Raw genomic sequence first — 16,943 nt, 5'->3', positions numbered from 1 at the left:
TTAGCCAGGAGTGGAGGAAAGCAGGCAGGGACAGGGGTTGTTGATGAGATCTAGGTCACCCGGGCTGGCGTATCAAGGGTAGTATACCGTAACAACCGGTACATAATGTGTGAGGAGGTACTACAGCGGTTCATAATGTGTGAGATGATACTACACTGGGACATGATGTGTGAGATGATACTACACTGGGACATGATGTGTGAGGTGATACTACACTGGGACATGATGTGTGAGATGATACTACACTGGGACATGATGTGTGAGATGATACTACACTGGGACATGATGTGTGAGGTGATACTACACTGGGACATGATGTGTGAGGTGATACTACACTGGGACATGATATGTGAGATGATACTACACTGGGACATGATGTGTGAGGTGATACTACACTGGGACATGATGTGTGAGGTGATACTACACTGGGACATGATGTGTGAGGTGATACTACACTGGGACATGATGTGTGAGATGATACTACACTGGGACATGATGTGTGAGATGATCCTACACGGGACATGATGTGTGAGATGATCCTACACGGGACATGATGTGTGAGATGATACTACACTGGGACATGATGTGTGAGGTGAATGTAATCTTACTGTATACTCTCACATCACACTTATATTATTCTCCATGTTACTACAGATATGTTCCTTAAGGGCTCCTGAACACTTGCATTTTCTTGTACGTTTTTTTCACTCGATTGACAATGGGACTTTCTAATCTTAAAAACGCATCACAAAAAATTGCAGAGCACAAACTTGCGATGCTTTTTTAGCATTAGAAAGTCCCATTGACAATCGCGTGGAAAAAAACACGCAAGAAGAACGCAAGTGTGCCGGAGCCCTAAGAGGGAGATAGAGACAAAACAGGAGGTTCCATCTCTTCCAGCACTTCTCCCTCCTCACAGTAAGGGCTCCTTTCCACTGGCGAGGTAATCGCAGTGCGAGCTCACAGGAAAGCCCCCCATGTTGTTCTACGACAACCTTTCCACTAGCGATGTTTAAGGGCGAGCTGCGATGCGAGGATTAAAAATCGCAGCAGGAGGATTGTTTCGGCGTTTTGCATTTTTCGGTCGCCCATACAGTGCAATGGCAAAACAGATTGTCGCAAACAGATTCTTGCGATTTTGCAGCGTTGTGATGCGATTTTAACAATGCGATTTTCTCCCAGTGATATCGCTATTGTCAGTGGAAAGGAGCCCTAAGACTGTGGTTCTACACAACAACACTTGTGGCTGCCAACCTCCCAACCGCGGCAGCCAACAGCCACACAATCCTGATGATGCTGCTATAATTGTGCAGCTCTTGCCCGCTGCGGCCGCAGCATAACACACCAGATACAGACATGTGGCACTCAATCTTATAGCAGAACCAGCCTTGGGTAACTCTGTGCAACTATACAGAAGAAACTACAGAAGTTGTAGGTCTGTCGTGTCCCAGAACACCATCCTGGTCCCCTACATAATCGTCATACATGTATTGTCTTATGTGGATGCACTGTGCAAAGCTGTTGTTTCATTTTCTGTATGTATAAATGGATCAGAGATGCTCCAGGTTATCCAATAGATCAATGAAAATGTGATGCAAGCAATTCAATATATCACTCCCATGGTGCCGTGTGGGGAGAATCAGGTGGATAATCCCCGCCGACACCGATGTGCAGGAAGGCTTATAAAAAGTTCCCCCATCCGTGGCATAATGGAGAGCAGCAAAAAGACATCAAACAAACACCTACACGGGTAGGGAATTCCCGAGGAGCGCAAAGCAGTTTTTTTCCTCTTACTTTTCATTTTCTGTATGTGTGTTTCACAGCTGCAGCGTCTGAAGGGTTAACTCCCATAAAATCATTGCCTGTCAGCGCTGCTGCTTAATGAAGCTTTTCTGCTGTGTCATGTGGTGCAAGTGAGGTTATAAGAGTGAGGGTCTGAGAGCGGGAAGGGGTCTTCTATCTGTGTTTTTAGCAGGGTTCCATCTTACCTGCTACAGAGTGCAAACACAGAGCCGCATAGAAGCACCATCAGCTCCCGTGTTGGTGAAGATGGAAGAGGAGGAACGACATCCCATAGCACATGGAGAATGGATGTAGAGGACTGAGTCCCTTCAAGAGAGAGAGCGCAACAAATCCCAACTTTCTAGTAACCAGGTACCCGTCCACACTACAGGGAGTTATTTTTCCTGTGTAGCCGTCTGCCAATAGGATCACCGCACAGAGGTACGTGATTGTGACCCCGATGCGGAGAATGTGCAAGGTGCAGCTAGGCTAAGCCTTCTTCTAAGTGATTTCTTGCCAGAGTGTATGTGGAGAGGATCTTGTCTTTTTACCTTTTCCGGAGTATATATATAATGTCCAGGACGGTGACATATAGATAATGTGGACTATAGGGCCGTATTGTTCCTGTGTTTCCTCCCAACATCTGAGCTTCTACTTATAATTTTATGCAAGTGAATTTGTACCTGTACCAACCTGTTTTGCAAAGTTTATCCAAGTTTTCCTGGGTCCCTACCGTTCCTGGGGTCCCGAGGTACGACACACAAGCCTTTGTGTTTATTGCTCAGCCGTATAGAATAACGGTGTGGGAACGGTGGCGTCACAACGTGATATACATATACACCACTACAATAATTTCCCCCTTGTGTTACCACTTGGCAACACCATAACAAGGACTAGGCCTCTGGCCATATGCACAGTGAGTATGTACTGGGGTGTTGCAGGTTCCCGCATTCCAAAGCCATGTAACCCTTGCTTTGAGGTGATTGATTTCAATGACAACTGTGTAATGCTTTGTTTACCCTGTGGAGGCGCTGCAGGGAAACTGAACACTTGCTTTTGGGTTCCTCAGATTACAACGTAGTTTATCGCTGCAGCCACTTAGGTAGATAATATACTGTAAATGTAGTAGATGGATGAGCCGAGTTCACTGTAGATACTCCTTGTGATTGTCTTCCCATAGCTTTCACTCTGCTCATTCCTGTATGCATCGGACCCCTGTTCTTGTAATTGGTGGAGGGCTGGTTGGACCCCTACTATTCAGCAAGTTATCCCTATCCTGAGGACCAGCCCTTCATTGTGTGACACAGCTCTTGCCAACCATGTAGAATACAGTTTCTCTTGTTTCCTGGGCCGTACCTCCCAACCTTCAGTGCACCATTTACTCCGACCATGATACTGTCAAGTTGGGCAACCAAACAATGCTGGTGGCATATAGCTCGCCCTTCTGCTTGCAGCTCTACTCTCATCCTCCATGGCCTCTTTCAATGAAAGTTTATAGGGTTTAATTGGGTTTTCTCATCTCTGTTTTTTATGGCCAAGAAGGGAAAACTAAGCATGTTGTGCTGATCACCTGTTAGAAAGAGCTAAGCACTTCAGGCGAGTGTTCTGTCTGTAGCACTCATGGAAGTAAATGTGAGCCACAGAGGCAGTGTAGCATAACAGGCTACACTGTTTCCATAACTCAGGGCGCTGTGCCACGCTGCTTCCATAACTCAGGGCGCTGTGCCACACTGCTTCCATAACTCAGGGCGTGTGCCACACTGTTTCCATAACTCAGGGCGCTGTGCCACACTGCTTCCATAACTCAGGGCGCTGTGCCACACTGTTTCCATAACTCTGGGCGCTGTGCCACGCTGTTTCCATAACTCTGGGCGCTCTGCCACGCTGTTTCCATAACTCAGGGCGCTGTGCCACGCTGTTTCCATAACTCAGGGCGCTGTGCCACGCTGTTTCCATAACTCAGGGCGCTGTGCCACGCTGCTTCCATAACTCAGGGCGCTGTGCCACACTGTTTCCATAACTCAGGGCGCTGTGCCACGCTGTTTCCATAACTCAGGGCACTGCGCCACGCTGTTTCCATAACTCAGGGCGCTGTGCCACGCTGTTTCCATAACTCAGGGCACTGCGCCACGCTGTTTCCATAACTCAGGGCGCTGTGCCACGCTGTTTCCATTGCTTCTTTCACTTTAATAAAAAAAAAAAAACAGAACTGTAATGGCCCAGAGTTAGAGTCCCTCCAGCACTTGGGATCTGTTCATCTTTATGTGTAAGTTAGTTAGTGTTTGGTGTATGTGTTGTTGTCATCAACCTTTAAAGAAGCCTGTTTGTTTGTCCTCCCAACCTGCTGTGTGTGATGTGATTGGTGTTTGAGGGATAAGGGAGGAGTTTAGGAAAAAAGTAGAGAGCATAGGAAGTAGTCGGTGGAGGAGGCGGTGTGCACTGAGGTCAGTGGCGCTGACGCTCCTGCCGGCACTCAGCTTTGGTCTGGTCTCACATGCCAGGAGACTTATCTCCTCCGGGGACAAAAGTTCAGGGGACGTGACCTGGGGAAGAAGTTGGAGTATGGTTGTCGCACACTCCCTCACTCAACTGCATCGCCAAGCGAGGAATAAAACCCACCACAGCTAGCACAGGGTGCTGAGAAGTAAGAGGCGAGGACAAAAAGTGTTTGAGGATACTTTCTAAAACAGGAGTGGCTGCCCCAAGAGGGTGGCCATCAGATAACTACAACTGTGTGCGCCTTGGGGGGAAAAAGGACTCCTTGTTTTCAAGTGTGTCGGAAAGGTGTGTAAGGGAAGTAAGCGCAGGTACTTGGTTTGTACAAGAGCACTTGTTTCTCATTAAAAAGCAGAAGCATTATGTTGTGCTAGAAAATCAAGAGTTGAAAACGTAAGTAAAAGAAAACCGACTGCCTCCGAAAGACATTGTGGTTGTAGACTCATTTATTCACCGCGAGGGACTTGTCACTCATCTAGGGGCACTGGCGTCACAGAGGCTATTTGGAACTAATCCTCGGTAGTAAGGACTGTTATAATTTATTCCCCCCTGCATGCGGCTAAGCTGGGCTGTACTTTGGCTCTCAGGAGAGGAGACGGTAGTGCCACTGTGATACACCGCCATCTTGTACCCTGCCATTTCCCCAGGTAAAGGCCTGGCTCTCGGTCGCTGTATAACAGCGTTGGGCTAAGCACTCGGCTCTCTCTGTACCCTCTGGCAGGGTGGCTCATGGCAGCAGTTTTCTAGCTTGGTTGTGAAAAGCCAAGATGGGCACATCTCCTTATTACTGGGCTACACTGAGTGTGCATTACTGCTCCTCAGACCGCTACTAAGCTTCCAGATCTGGTGCTGCCCCTCCCTTTTATATAATACTATCTTGTATGCCTGGCGTTGCCTGGACTTCTGATGCCCTTGACGCACTGGTTCTTGTCTTCTCTTTTAGAGTTCTCGCCTCGTGCTGGTCAGTGGTCTCTGCAGCCCTCGATGTCCTGGTCCTTTCCTGTTTATTCATTGGTTACAAACAAATATACAAAACCTTTTCACACATATATACACTGGCACTAGTGACTGCCAGCACATGCGTTTTCCTAAATATTGCCGAGCTGCACTATTACGAGTGCGGTATTATCACTGCTTTATTATTATGACCTTCAGTTACATTAGTGTTTGTGAATATACGTATTAGGAAGCATCTTGTAGAGCAGTAATGAACATTCATAACTTGTGACCTCTCACCCCGCCGGCCTCAGAGTCCTCTCACATCTGAAATCTGGTTTGTGCCGTCAGTGATTTCCCCGGATGCTCTACAAGCATCAGCAGAACTATATTCCCAGCGCTCATCCTTCTCGTATAAAGGAACCTGCCAGAAAATACTTTGGAAACATGCACTGGAAAAGCTCAGGACAAAGCACCGAGACCGCAGGAACCCAGGTGAGTGCCGCCCATGACCCGCACTGTCCAGAGCCCTCAGCCCATCCTGGTCATTCCTGGTCATTGGACTGTCTTATAATGTAATGTAAGTCAACCTCCCGCTATATAAACCTCAGTCTCAGGGTGGGCGAGGATATATAATGCAGGACGACAGAGTTCAAAAACAAGAACAGGCATCACCTATAACATCAAATAGTTTTGTGCACAAGGTGCAGTCGTCACAATGTATCAGATATTCCTCCAATATTAAGCAACATTGTAACTTTAACTGTTCCTCATAATCAGGATGACTGCAAGGGAGCTGGGAATGTTTAGCAGAAGAGAAGGCTGAGAGGAGACTTAATAGCGGTCTACAAATATCTGAAGGGCTGTCACAGTGCAGAGGGATCAGCCCTATTCTCATCAGCACAAGGAAAGACTAGAAGCAATGGGATGAAACTGAAAGGGAGGAGATACGGATAAGATATTAGACAGTGAGGGGATCAATGAGTGGAACAGGTTACCACGGGAGGTGGGCAGTTCTCCTTCAATGAAAGTGTTCAGAGGCCGGACAGACATCTGTCTGGGATGACCTAGTGAATCCTGCACTGAGCAGGGGGCTGGACCCAATGACCCTGGAGGACCCGATGACCCCGGAGGACCCGATGATTCTGGAGGACCTGATGACCGTGGAGGTCCCTACCAACCCTACTTTTGTAGGAGTCAATGCCTTTGCTCACCAAGTGTGACTCAATTCTAGTGACTCTGAGAAAGCTGTGTTCGCCCATACGGAAGCCATGGTGGTCAAACAGCGCCGAATACAGTTTGCATTATGCATTTCACTGGAAAACATAGTGCAAAAATCAGCCCTACTTTGTGCCAGAGTCTCTCAAAGGCAGATGTGGATATGGCTTAATGCCCATTTACGTGGGACGAATGCTGGGCAGACGATGCCCGACACTTGTCCCTGGGTGTTCTCGCTCCCGTGCTGCTGCTGCACAGGAGTGAGTATCGTTGCTTCCCAGTGGGGTGGCTGAAGAAGCCTTCTCTCCTCGCTTACCCGCCCCACTCAATTGGCTAAACATAACGGTCGTTCAGTACTGACCAATTGCTGTTTACACTGAGCAATCAGATCATCATCCATCATTTATGCAGCGTAAAATCCTGATCGCTGAGTGTAACCAGCAGCCGGTCAGCACAGCTTGGCCTTATTGCAGCCGGTCAGCACAGCTTGGCCTTATTGCAGCCGGCTGTATCTTAGCCTGACAGCTATATTCTAATATAAGCACGAATTCCCCCTGGACTCTAGCTATTGGGAGAAGGTTACAACATCCATAGGGGCTCTATAGCTGTAAATGTCTCTGGTCTGGGGGCTCTGATGCTCCCATCCAATATGAATATTCTGGCAGTGATCCCTACTGTATAGGATCCCAGTATATCCCCACCCATATCTTACCGAGGTGCATGAACCTTGTCATACCGGGACAATAGACGTATGTGTCTCTGAGATAGAGCCGCATCTTCTAGACCTCACGCAGCAGCGCCGCCTGGACTATTGTCATCTCGGGGACAAACTCCTAAGTTTTTAGTCTGTTTGCTTTTTGTTGCACTGGCCATTGAGTCTGATTTTTAGAACAACATATAGTGTATAGTAGAACTGTATATAGTATATCTGTACATAGTATATAGTCTAAGTGTATATAGTGCATAGCATATCTGTGTATATAGTATATCTATACATAGTATATAGTCAAATCAAAATCAAATCAAATCAAATCTTGGTATTTGTATAGCGCCAACTTATTCCACAGCGCTTTCAGGTAATTATTACCCCCCACCAAGCTGGGTTCTCATTTTACCGACCTTGGAAGGATGGAAGGCTGAGTCAACCTTGAGCCGGCTACCTGATTCATGCGGGGATCGAACTTGCAACCTTCAGGTCGTAGGCGAGAGCTTACACTCTGCACCACACGAGGCTCATCTAACTGTATATAGTGTATAGCATATCTGTGTATATAGTATATCTATACATAGTATATAGTCTAAGTGTATATAGTGTATAGCATATCAGTGTATATAGTATATCTGTACATAGTATATAGTCTAAGTGTATATAGTGTATAGTAGAACTGTATATAGTATATCTGTACATAGTATATAGTCTAAGTGTATATAGTGTATAGCATATCTGTACATAGTATATAGTCTAACTGTATATAGTGTATAGCATATCTGTGTATATAGCATATCTGTACATAGTGTATAATCTAAGTATATAGAGTGTATATAGCATATCTGTACATAGTATATAGTCTAAGTGTATATAGTGTATATAGCATATCTGTACATAGTATATAGTCTAAGTGTATATAGTGTATAGCATATCTGTGTATATAGCATATCTGTACATAGTATATAGTCTAAGTGTATATAGTGTTATTCACAGGTTAGGATTAAAAATTTACTTTTATTGATAAATGATAACGTTGACTTAGTCAGAGGCGCATTACACAAACAGCGATAATCTAAGCCAATAGGGAACCCATTATGCACTGATAGGGAATACAACATATTCCCCATATATCACAGTATGTTGATGCCTCTTTTTGTCTAACAGACGTAATAACCTTGTTAATAAAGATGTATGAAGTTTCCCGTATTTGTGTTTATCTTCTCCCTCATGCATTAGACCTATTAGATACAGGATGCACAATCTAACACATCGTTGGTATTTCTCTGTGATTTATTGGGTTCCTATTAGGATAAATGGATAGATTGTGCACCAAATATTGATGACCATCCAAGAAAGTATCAAAGTGTTGTATATAATGACACAGGCTGGGAAAGAAATGTATTCCCAATGTAGGACAGACGTCTGTAGATAAAGTCCAACTACTTATGGGCAGGGTAACAATTGAAGTTGGTTGTTGGTTGTTACATTTATCAACACCACAAGATCTTCCGTTTTGAGTCTTGAGTTTCATGGGCTCGCCTATGCCGTGGGTGTACAAAGACTAGTAGGTAGTGTGGTGCTTAGCTGAGATGTGCCAGTGCGTGTGCCTTGCTAATAAGGGTTTGTCCCAAATAAATTGTTAGGGGGGGTGACGCCAGACTCTTGCCCCCATTTTGGCTAAATAGTGGGACCTGGGAGCCTCAGATGCAGCCCTGCATGCTGCCCCTACCCTTCCCTATGTGTTTCTGTGGTGTTTCCATGACTTTCTGAGGTTTTCTGGTGTTTGACAAGTCATGACTAGAGATGAGCGAGCACCAAAATGCTCGGGTGCTCGTTACTCGGGACGGAATTATCGCGATGTTCGAGGGTTCGTTTCGAGTAACGAACCCCATTGAAGTCAATGGGCGACCCGAGCATTTTTGTATTTCGCCGATGCTCGCTAAGGTTTTCATTTGTGAAAATCGGGGAAATTCAAGAAAGTGATGGGAACGACACCGCAACGGACAGGGCAGGCGAGGGGCTACATGTTGGGCTGCATCTCAAGTTCCCAGGTCCCACTATTAAGCCACAATAGCGGCAAGAGTGCCCCCCCCTCCCAACAACTTTTACTTCTGAAAAGCCCTCATTAGCATGGCATACCTTAGCTAAGCACCACACTACCTCCAACAAAGCACAATCACTGCCTGCATGACACTCCGCTGCCACTTCTCCTGGGTTACATGCTGACCAACCGCCCCCCCTCCCCCCACAGCGTACACCAAAGTGTCCCTGCGCAGCCTTCAGCTGCACTCATGCCACGCCACACTCATGTCTATTTATAAGTGCGTCTGCCATGAGGAGGAACCGCAGGCACACACTGCAGAGGGTTGGCACGGCTAGGCAGCGACCTTCTTTAAAAGGGGCGGGGCGATAGCCCACAATGCTGTACAGAAGCAATGAGAAATCCAATCTTGTGCCACCTCCATCAGGAGCTGCACACGTGGGCATAGCAATGGGGAATCTATGTGCCACACACTATTCATTCTGTCAAGGTGTCTGCATGCCCCAGTCAGACCGCGGTTTTTGAGAAATAGTCACAGGCAGGTACAACTCCGCAATGGGAATTCCGTGTGCACCCACAGCATGGGTGGCTCCCTGGAACCCACCGGCTGTACATAAATGTATTCCATTGCAGTGCCCATCACAGCTGAGGTAACGTCCGATTAAATGCAGGTGGGCTTCGGCCCACACTGCATGCCCCAGTCAGACTGGGGTTCTTTAGAAGTAGACACATGCAGTTACAACTCCCTGTGGACCCACAGCATGGGTGGCTCCCTGGAACCCACCGGCGGTACATAAATATATCCCATTGCAGTGCCCAACACAGCTGATGTAACATCAGCTTTAATGCAGGTGGGCAAAAAATTAATTGGATTACACTGTAGGCGAGGGCCCCAAAAAATTGGTGTACCAACCGTACTAATGTACGTCAGAAAAATTGCCCATGCCCAACCAAGAGGGCAGGTGAAACGCATTAATCGCTTTGGTTAATGTGGCTTAATTGGTAACTAGGCCTGGAGGCAGCCCAGTTAAAATAAAAATTGGTTCAGGTGAAAGTTTCAACGCTTTAATGAGCATTGAAACGTATAAAAATTGTTTACAAAAATTATATGACTGAGCCTTGTGGGCCTAAGAAAAATTGCCCGTTCGGCGTGATTATGTGAGGTTTCAGGAGGAGGAGGAGGAGGAGGAGGAGGAGGAGGAGGAGGAGGAATATTAGACACAGATTGATGAAGCAGAAATGTCCCCGTTTTGGATGGTGAGAGAGAACGTAGCTTCCATCCGCGGGTGCAGCCTACGTATTGCTTAGGTATCGCTGCTGTCCGCTGGTGGAGAAGAGAAGTCTGGGGAAATCCAGGCTTTGTTCATCTTGATGAGTGTAAGCCTGTCGGCACTGTCGGTTGACAGGCGGGTACGCTTATCTGTGATGATTCCCTCAGCCGCACTAAACACCCTCTCCGACAAGACGCTAGCCGCTGGACAAGCAAGCACCTCCAGGACATACAGCGCGAGTTCAGGCCACGTGTCCAGCTTCGACACCCAGTAGTTGTAGGGGGCAGAGGCGTCACGGAGGACGGTCGTGCGATCGGCTACGTACTCCCTCACCATCCTTTTACAGTGCTCCCGCCGACTCAGCCTTGACTGGGGAGCGGTGGCACAGTCTTGCTGGGAGCCAGAAAGCTGGCAAAGGCCTTAGAGAGTGTTCCCCTGCCTGTGCTGTACATGCTGCCTGATCTCCGCGCCTCCCCTGCTACCTGGCCCTCAGAACTGCGCCTTCGGCCACTAGCGCTGTCGGATGGGAAGTTTACCATCAGTTTGTCCGCCAGGGTCCTGTGGTATAGCATCACTCTCGAACCCCTTTCCTCTTCGGGTATGAGAGTGGAAAGGTTCTCCTTATACCGTGGGTCGAGCAGTGTGTACACCCAGTAATCCGTAGTGGCCAGAATGCGTGTAACACGAGGGTCACGAGAAAGGTATCCTAACATGAAGTCAGCCATGTGTGCCAGGGTACCTGTACGCAACACATAGCTGTCCTCACTAGGAAGATCACTTTCAGGATCCTCCTCCTCCTCCTCAGGCCATACACGCTGAAAGGATGACAGGCAAGCAGCATGGGTACCCTCAGCAGTGGGCCAAGCTCTCTCTTCCCCCTCCTCCTCATCCTCCTCATGCTCCTCCTCCTCCTCCTCAACGCGCTGAGATATAGACAGGAGGGTGCTCTGACTATCCAGCGACATACTGTCTTCCCCCGCCTCTGTTTCCGAGCGCAAAGCGTCTGCCTTTATGCTTTGCAGGGAACTTCTCAAGAGGCATAGCAGAGGAATGGTGACGCTAATGATTGCAGCATCGCCGTTCACCATCTGGGTAGACTCCTCAAAGTTTCCAAGGACCTGGCAGATGTCTGCCAACCAGGCCCACTCTTCTGTAAAGAATTGAGGAGGCTGACTCCCACTGCGCCACCCATGTTGGAGTTGGTATTCCACTATAGCTCTACACTGCTCATAGAGCCTGGCCAACATGTGGAGCGTAGAGTTCCACCGTGTAGGCACGTCGCACAGCAGTCGGTGCACTGGCAGATGAAACCGATGTTGCAGGGTGGCAGCGTCCATGTGGGACTTGCGGAAATGTGCGCAGAGCCGGTGCACCTTTCCGAGCAGGTCTGACAAGCGTGGGTAGCTTTTTAGAAAGCGCTGAACCACCAAATTAAAGACGTGGGCCAGGCATGGCACGTGCGTGAGGCTGCCGAGCCGCCACCAGGTTACGGCCGTTGTCACACACGACCATGCCCGGTTGGAGGCTGAGCGGCGCAAGCCAGCGGTCGGTCTGCTCTGTCAGACCCTGCAGCAGTTCGTGGGCCGTGTGCCTCTTCTCTCCTAAGCTGAGTAGTTTCAGCACGGCCTGCTGACGCTTGCCCACCGCTGTGCTGCCGCGCCGCGCGACACCGACTGCTGGCGACGTGCTGCTGACACATCTTGATTGCGAGACAGAGGTTGCGGAGGAGGAGGGTGGTTTAGTGGAGGAAGCATACACCGCCGCAGATACCACCACCGAGCTGGGGCCCGCAATTCTGGGGGTGGGTAGGACGTGAGCGGTCCCAGGCTCTGACTCTGTTCCAGCCTCCACTAAATTCACCCAATGTGCCGTCAGGGAGATATAGTGGCCCTGCACGCCAGTGCTTGTCCACGTGTCCGTTGTTAAGTGGACCTCGGCAGTAACCGCGTTGGTGAGGGCGCGTACAATGTTGCGGGAGACGTGGTTGTGCAGGGCTGGGACGGCACATCAGGAAAAGTAGTGCCGACTGGGAACCCAGTAGCGCGGGGCCGCTGCCGCCATCATGTTTTTGAAAGCCTCCGTTTCCACAACCCTATACGGCAGCATCTCCAGGCTGATAAATTTGGCTATGTGCACGTTTAACGCTTGAGCGTGCGGGTGCGTGGCGGCGTACTTGCGCTCCAACACTTGCGCTAGCGACGGCTGGACGGTGCGCTGAGAGACATTGGTGGATGGGGCCGAGGACAGCGGAGGTGAGGGTGTGGGTGCAGGCCAGGAGACGGTAGTGCCTGTGTCCTCAGAGGGGGGTTGCATCTCAGTGGCAGGTTGGGACACAGGGGGAGAGGCAGCGGTGCAAACCGGAGGCGATGAACGGCCTTCGTCCCACCTTGTGGGGTGCTTGGCCATCATATGTCTGCGCATGCTGGTGGTGGTGAGGCTGGTGGTGGTGGCTCCCCGGCTGATCTTGGCGCGACAAAGGTTGCACACCACTGTTCGTCGGTCGTCTGCACTCTCAGTGAAAAACTGCCAGACCTTTGAGCACCTCGGCCTCTGCAGGGTGGCATGGCGCGAGGGGGCGCTTTGGGAAACAGTTGGTGGATTATTCGGTCTGGCCCTGCCTCTACCCCTGGACACCGCACTGCCTCTTCCAACCTGCCCTGCTGCTGCCCTTGCCTCCCCCTCTGAAGACCTGTCCTCAGTGGGCGTAGCAAACCAGGTGGGGTCAGTCACCTCATCGTCCTGCTGCTCTTCCTCCGAATCCTCTGTGCGCTCCTACCTCGGACTTACTGCCCTTACTACTACCTCACTGATAGACAACTGTGTCTCATCGTCATCGTTCTCCTCACCCACTGAAAGGTCTTGAGACAGTTGCCGGAAGTCCCCAGCCTCATCCCCTGGACCCCGGGAACTTTCAAAAGATTGGGCATCGGTCATGACAAACTCCTCCAGTGGGAGAGGATTCGGAACCCTTGTCATTGTAATGGAGTGAGGAGGCTAGGAGGAAGGAGGAGCAGCAGCCAGAGGATTCAGAGTTGCAGCAGTGGACAGCGCAGAACTCTGGGTGTTCGATAGATTGCTGGATGCACTTTCTGCCATCCACGACAGGACCTGCTCACACTGCTCATTTTCTAATAAAGGTCTACCGCGTGGACCCATTAATTGTGAGATGAATCTGAGGACGCCAGAAACGTGCCTCTCTCCTAATCCCGCAGCAGTCGGCTGCGATACACCTGGATCAGGAGCTCGGCCTGTGCCCACACCCTGACTTGGGCCTCCGCGTCCTCGCCCGCGTCCACGTCCTCTAGGCCTACCCCTACCCCTCAGCATGGTGTATTACAAGTAGTGCAGAAACAGAACGCTGTAATTAAATGTGCCGCTTATTGGCCTGTGGTTGGAGGCTGACTTCGCTTACGGAGCGCACAGAAGAGCCAGGAAATAATTTTGCGCAAGCCTGCTGTAACACTTAGCTGGCTGCGTATGAATTAGGAGGACAACTACACCCAGCACAGACCCAGTACACTGAGGACAGTCACAGACAGCCCAAATAGATTTTTTTTCCCAAATGTTTTTGGAAAGGCCCACTGCCTATATTCAATAAATATGTCTTCTGTCCCTGCCTCACCACTACTGGCCCTGGACAATGTAAAAAATTGCAAAACTGCAGGACGCAATGCTCTGCACGGCCGATATACAAAAAAGAAAAAAGTGCAACACTGCAAAAAGCAGCCTCCACACTACTGCACACGGTTAGATGTGGCCCTAAGAAGGACCGTTGGGGTTCTTGAAGCCTAAAATACTCCTAACACTCTCCCTATAGCAACTCCAGCAAGACAGCACTTTCCCTGATCTCTGTCAGAACGCATCTGTGGCGAGCCGCGGGAGGGGCCGATTTATATACTCGGGTGACACCTGATCTCGCCAGCCACTCACTGCAGGGGGGTGGTATAGGGCTTGAACGTCGCAGGGGGGAGTTGTAATGCCTTCCCAGTCTTTCTGTTGGCCAGAAAAGCGCGCTAACGTCTCAGAGATGAAAGTGAAAGTAACTCGAACATCGCGTGGTACTCGTCTCGAGTAACGAGCATCTTGAACACGCTAATACTCGAACGAGTATCAAGCTCGGACGAGTACGTTCGCTCATCTCTAGTCATGACCTAAGCGGAGCATGGGTTCCCATACAAAAATGCTCGAGTCCCCCATTGACTTCAATGGGGTGCGTTACGCGAAACGAGCTCTCGAGCATTGCGAAAAGTTCGACTTGAGTACCAAGCATCTAAGTATTTTGGTGCTCGCTCATCTCTACTCTCCAGCCAACATGGTTATGAAGCTGTTCACACTAGTTTTTCTTGGGTTCTTAATCTAGACAAGCCAGAGTGCTACCATGACATCAAAGGGAACCTGTCATCAAGTCTTTACAATGTGATCCACGATAAACCTTTATTAGCGCTGTTAATGAGATTTCCTTATCGCTAGTTGGCTCAGTCATCCGTGCCCAGTCCCTTTATACTCTGCTTTTGAAGTTTTCCCGTGCCTTATTAAAATGAGTTAAAGAGAGTTAGTTTTCTCCCTCAGCTCCGTGCCGGACACCCCTGTTCTCTATTGGCATGCATACGGATTTCTTCCCTGTAATCCCGCACAGGAGCACCTCAGTTTTCCCGTGCTTTCTGAGCTTTCACCGGCATTGTGCACATGCATCGTGTGGGTCATTACTCACAGTCATCTGACCTCAGATGCAGTGAGAGTAATGATCCCCAAGGTGGATACGCAGTACACTGTAGTATGGGAGATGCAGCTGCATATTCAGGTGTCCATGGGTGGTTCCCTCTCTACAGAACATCAAAGGCTAGATGGGACCCACTTAAACTCCATTGGCATTTACCTGTGTGCTGTAGACCTGATGGATGGAGTTGAAAAAGGCAGTTGAGGTTTGGCAGGACACAGATGCAGAAGGTTTTATGCATTTGCTGATGGCCAGAAAGGGCTATTTGAGGGAGTTATATCCACTGAGTAATGAGACCCATCCCAGGTGTGGGAAGTTGGACATACTTATGATGACTTTCTGGGAGTGTACCCCTACTAGGCTGAGGTCTCTGTGACATTAATTTTGGTTAGCATGCAGTGGGAAGTACCCTCCAAGTAGTATAATCTTATTGACAAATAACCTGATCATAATACTGACTATTATCAGCTTCTGTACTGACTTTTTTGGGACTTTCTCCTCTCATTGTAGATGATGCATCTTCTCTAACTGCCCTCTGACCATGTCAGGAACTAACCAACCCAACTGCAGCAACATTCATGATTTCCTCCTCAGCGGAATCCCTCACCTGGAGGACTTCAATTTCTGGTTGGGTTTTCTTCTCATCTCAATGTACATTGTTGCTGTGTTGGGGAATGCCACAATTCTCTACATTATCAAGGTGGACCAAGAGCTTCATGGACCCATGTACATCTTCCTCTTCATGTTGTCGGCAATAGATCTGTCGCTAGCCACCACAACCATGCCAAGAATGCTGGGGATCTTCTGGATGGATGATAGGAAGATCGCTTTCGATATGTGTCTCATCCAGATGTTCTTCATCCATTTCCTGTCTGCTCTGGAGTCTGGGGTCTTGGTAGCCATGGCTGTAGATCGCTATGTGGCAATCTGCCACCCTCTACGATATTCTTCCATTCTAACCAGTGAGAAGATCTGTAAGATGTCAGCACTGAATTTGGTGAGAGGCGCTCTTGTCATGATTCCCTTTCCTCTCATCATCAAGAGGCTTCCATATTGGAAGAGCAATGTCCTGACACATTCCTTTTGCGTGCAACAAGAGGCGATGAATCTGGCATGCGGAGACATCAAGGTCAATGTTATCTATGGGCTTTTTGGAATCCTTTTGGTCATGGGCATAGACTCACTCTTCATCTGTGTTTCTTACGTGTTGATCATTAGGACAGTGCTTGGCATGGTGGCAGAAACTACCACGAAGACCTTCAGCACATGTGTTGCCCACATATGTGCCGTCCTTGTGTACTACATTCCCTTGATTGGTCTCTCCGTTGTACACAGGTTAAAAACCAACAGAGTTCCTAACCTTCATATTCTGTTAGGAGATGTCTATCTCCTGATCCCCCCTGTGATTAACCCCTTAATTTATGGGATAAAGACCAAGCAGATCCGCAACCGACTTAAAAAGTTATATCGGAAAATTATCCATTAAGAAAACAACCTCCAGGAACTTATGATCTTGAAGATATTAAATCATTGACCACTATGAAAGATCCACTGATCATTCCATCAAGAGACGGACTATAAACCTACTGATCATTTGTAATGTGTGGAGTATTGTTTTCACCAATCTGTTAATAAGGGAAACTGTAGTTGTGCCGAGCTCCTCCTCTGCCCAGTGTACAGCCCTTCTGCCTCCTCTAGTCCTTGTTCCAGGATGGTTTGTACAATGTAGCAACTCATGGCTCTTATCGGCCTATCTTCCTGATACCCGTCTTG

At 48.7% G+C, this 16,943-nt stretch overlaps 1 protein-coding gene across 1 annotated transcript; it reads left to right on the top strand.

The window, feature by feature from the left end:
• Nucleotides 1-15,711: 15,711 nt before the first annotated feature.
• Nucleotides 15,712-16,656, top strand: LOC136607395 (olfactory receptor 51E1-like). The gene has a single exon (XM_066589037.1). The coding sequence runs from the start codon at nt 15,712-15,714 to the stop codon at nt 16,654-16,656; it is 945 nt and encodes a 314-aa protein (XP_066445134.1).
• The last annotated feature ends 287 nt before the right edge of the window (nt 16,657-16,943 follow it).

This window comes from Eleutherodactylus coqui, chromosome 1 (assembly GCF_035609145.1).
Source record: "Eleutherodactylus coqui strain aEleCoq1 chromosome 1, aEleCoq1.hap1, whole genome shotgun sequence".
NCBI classification, from domain to species: domain Eukaryota; kingdom Metazoa; phylum Chordata; class Amphibia; order Anura; family Eleutherodactylidae; genus Eleutherodactylus; species Eleutherodactylus coqui.
Note: the sequence above shows the minus strand (reverse complement) of the source record. Positions and strands in the feature narration are given on the sequence as shown.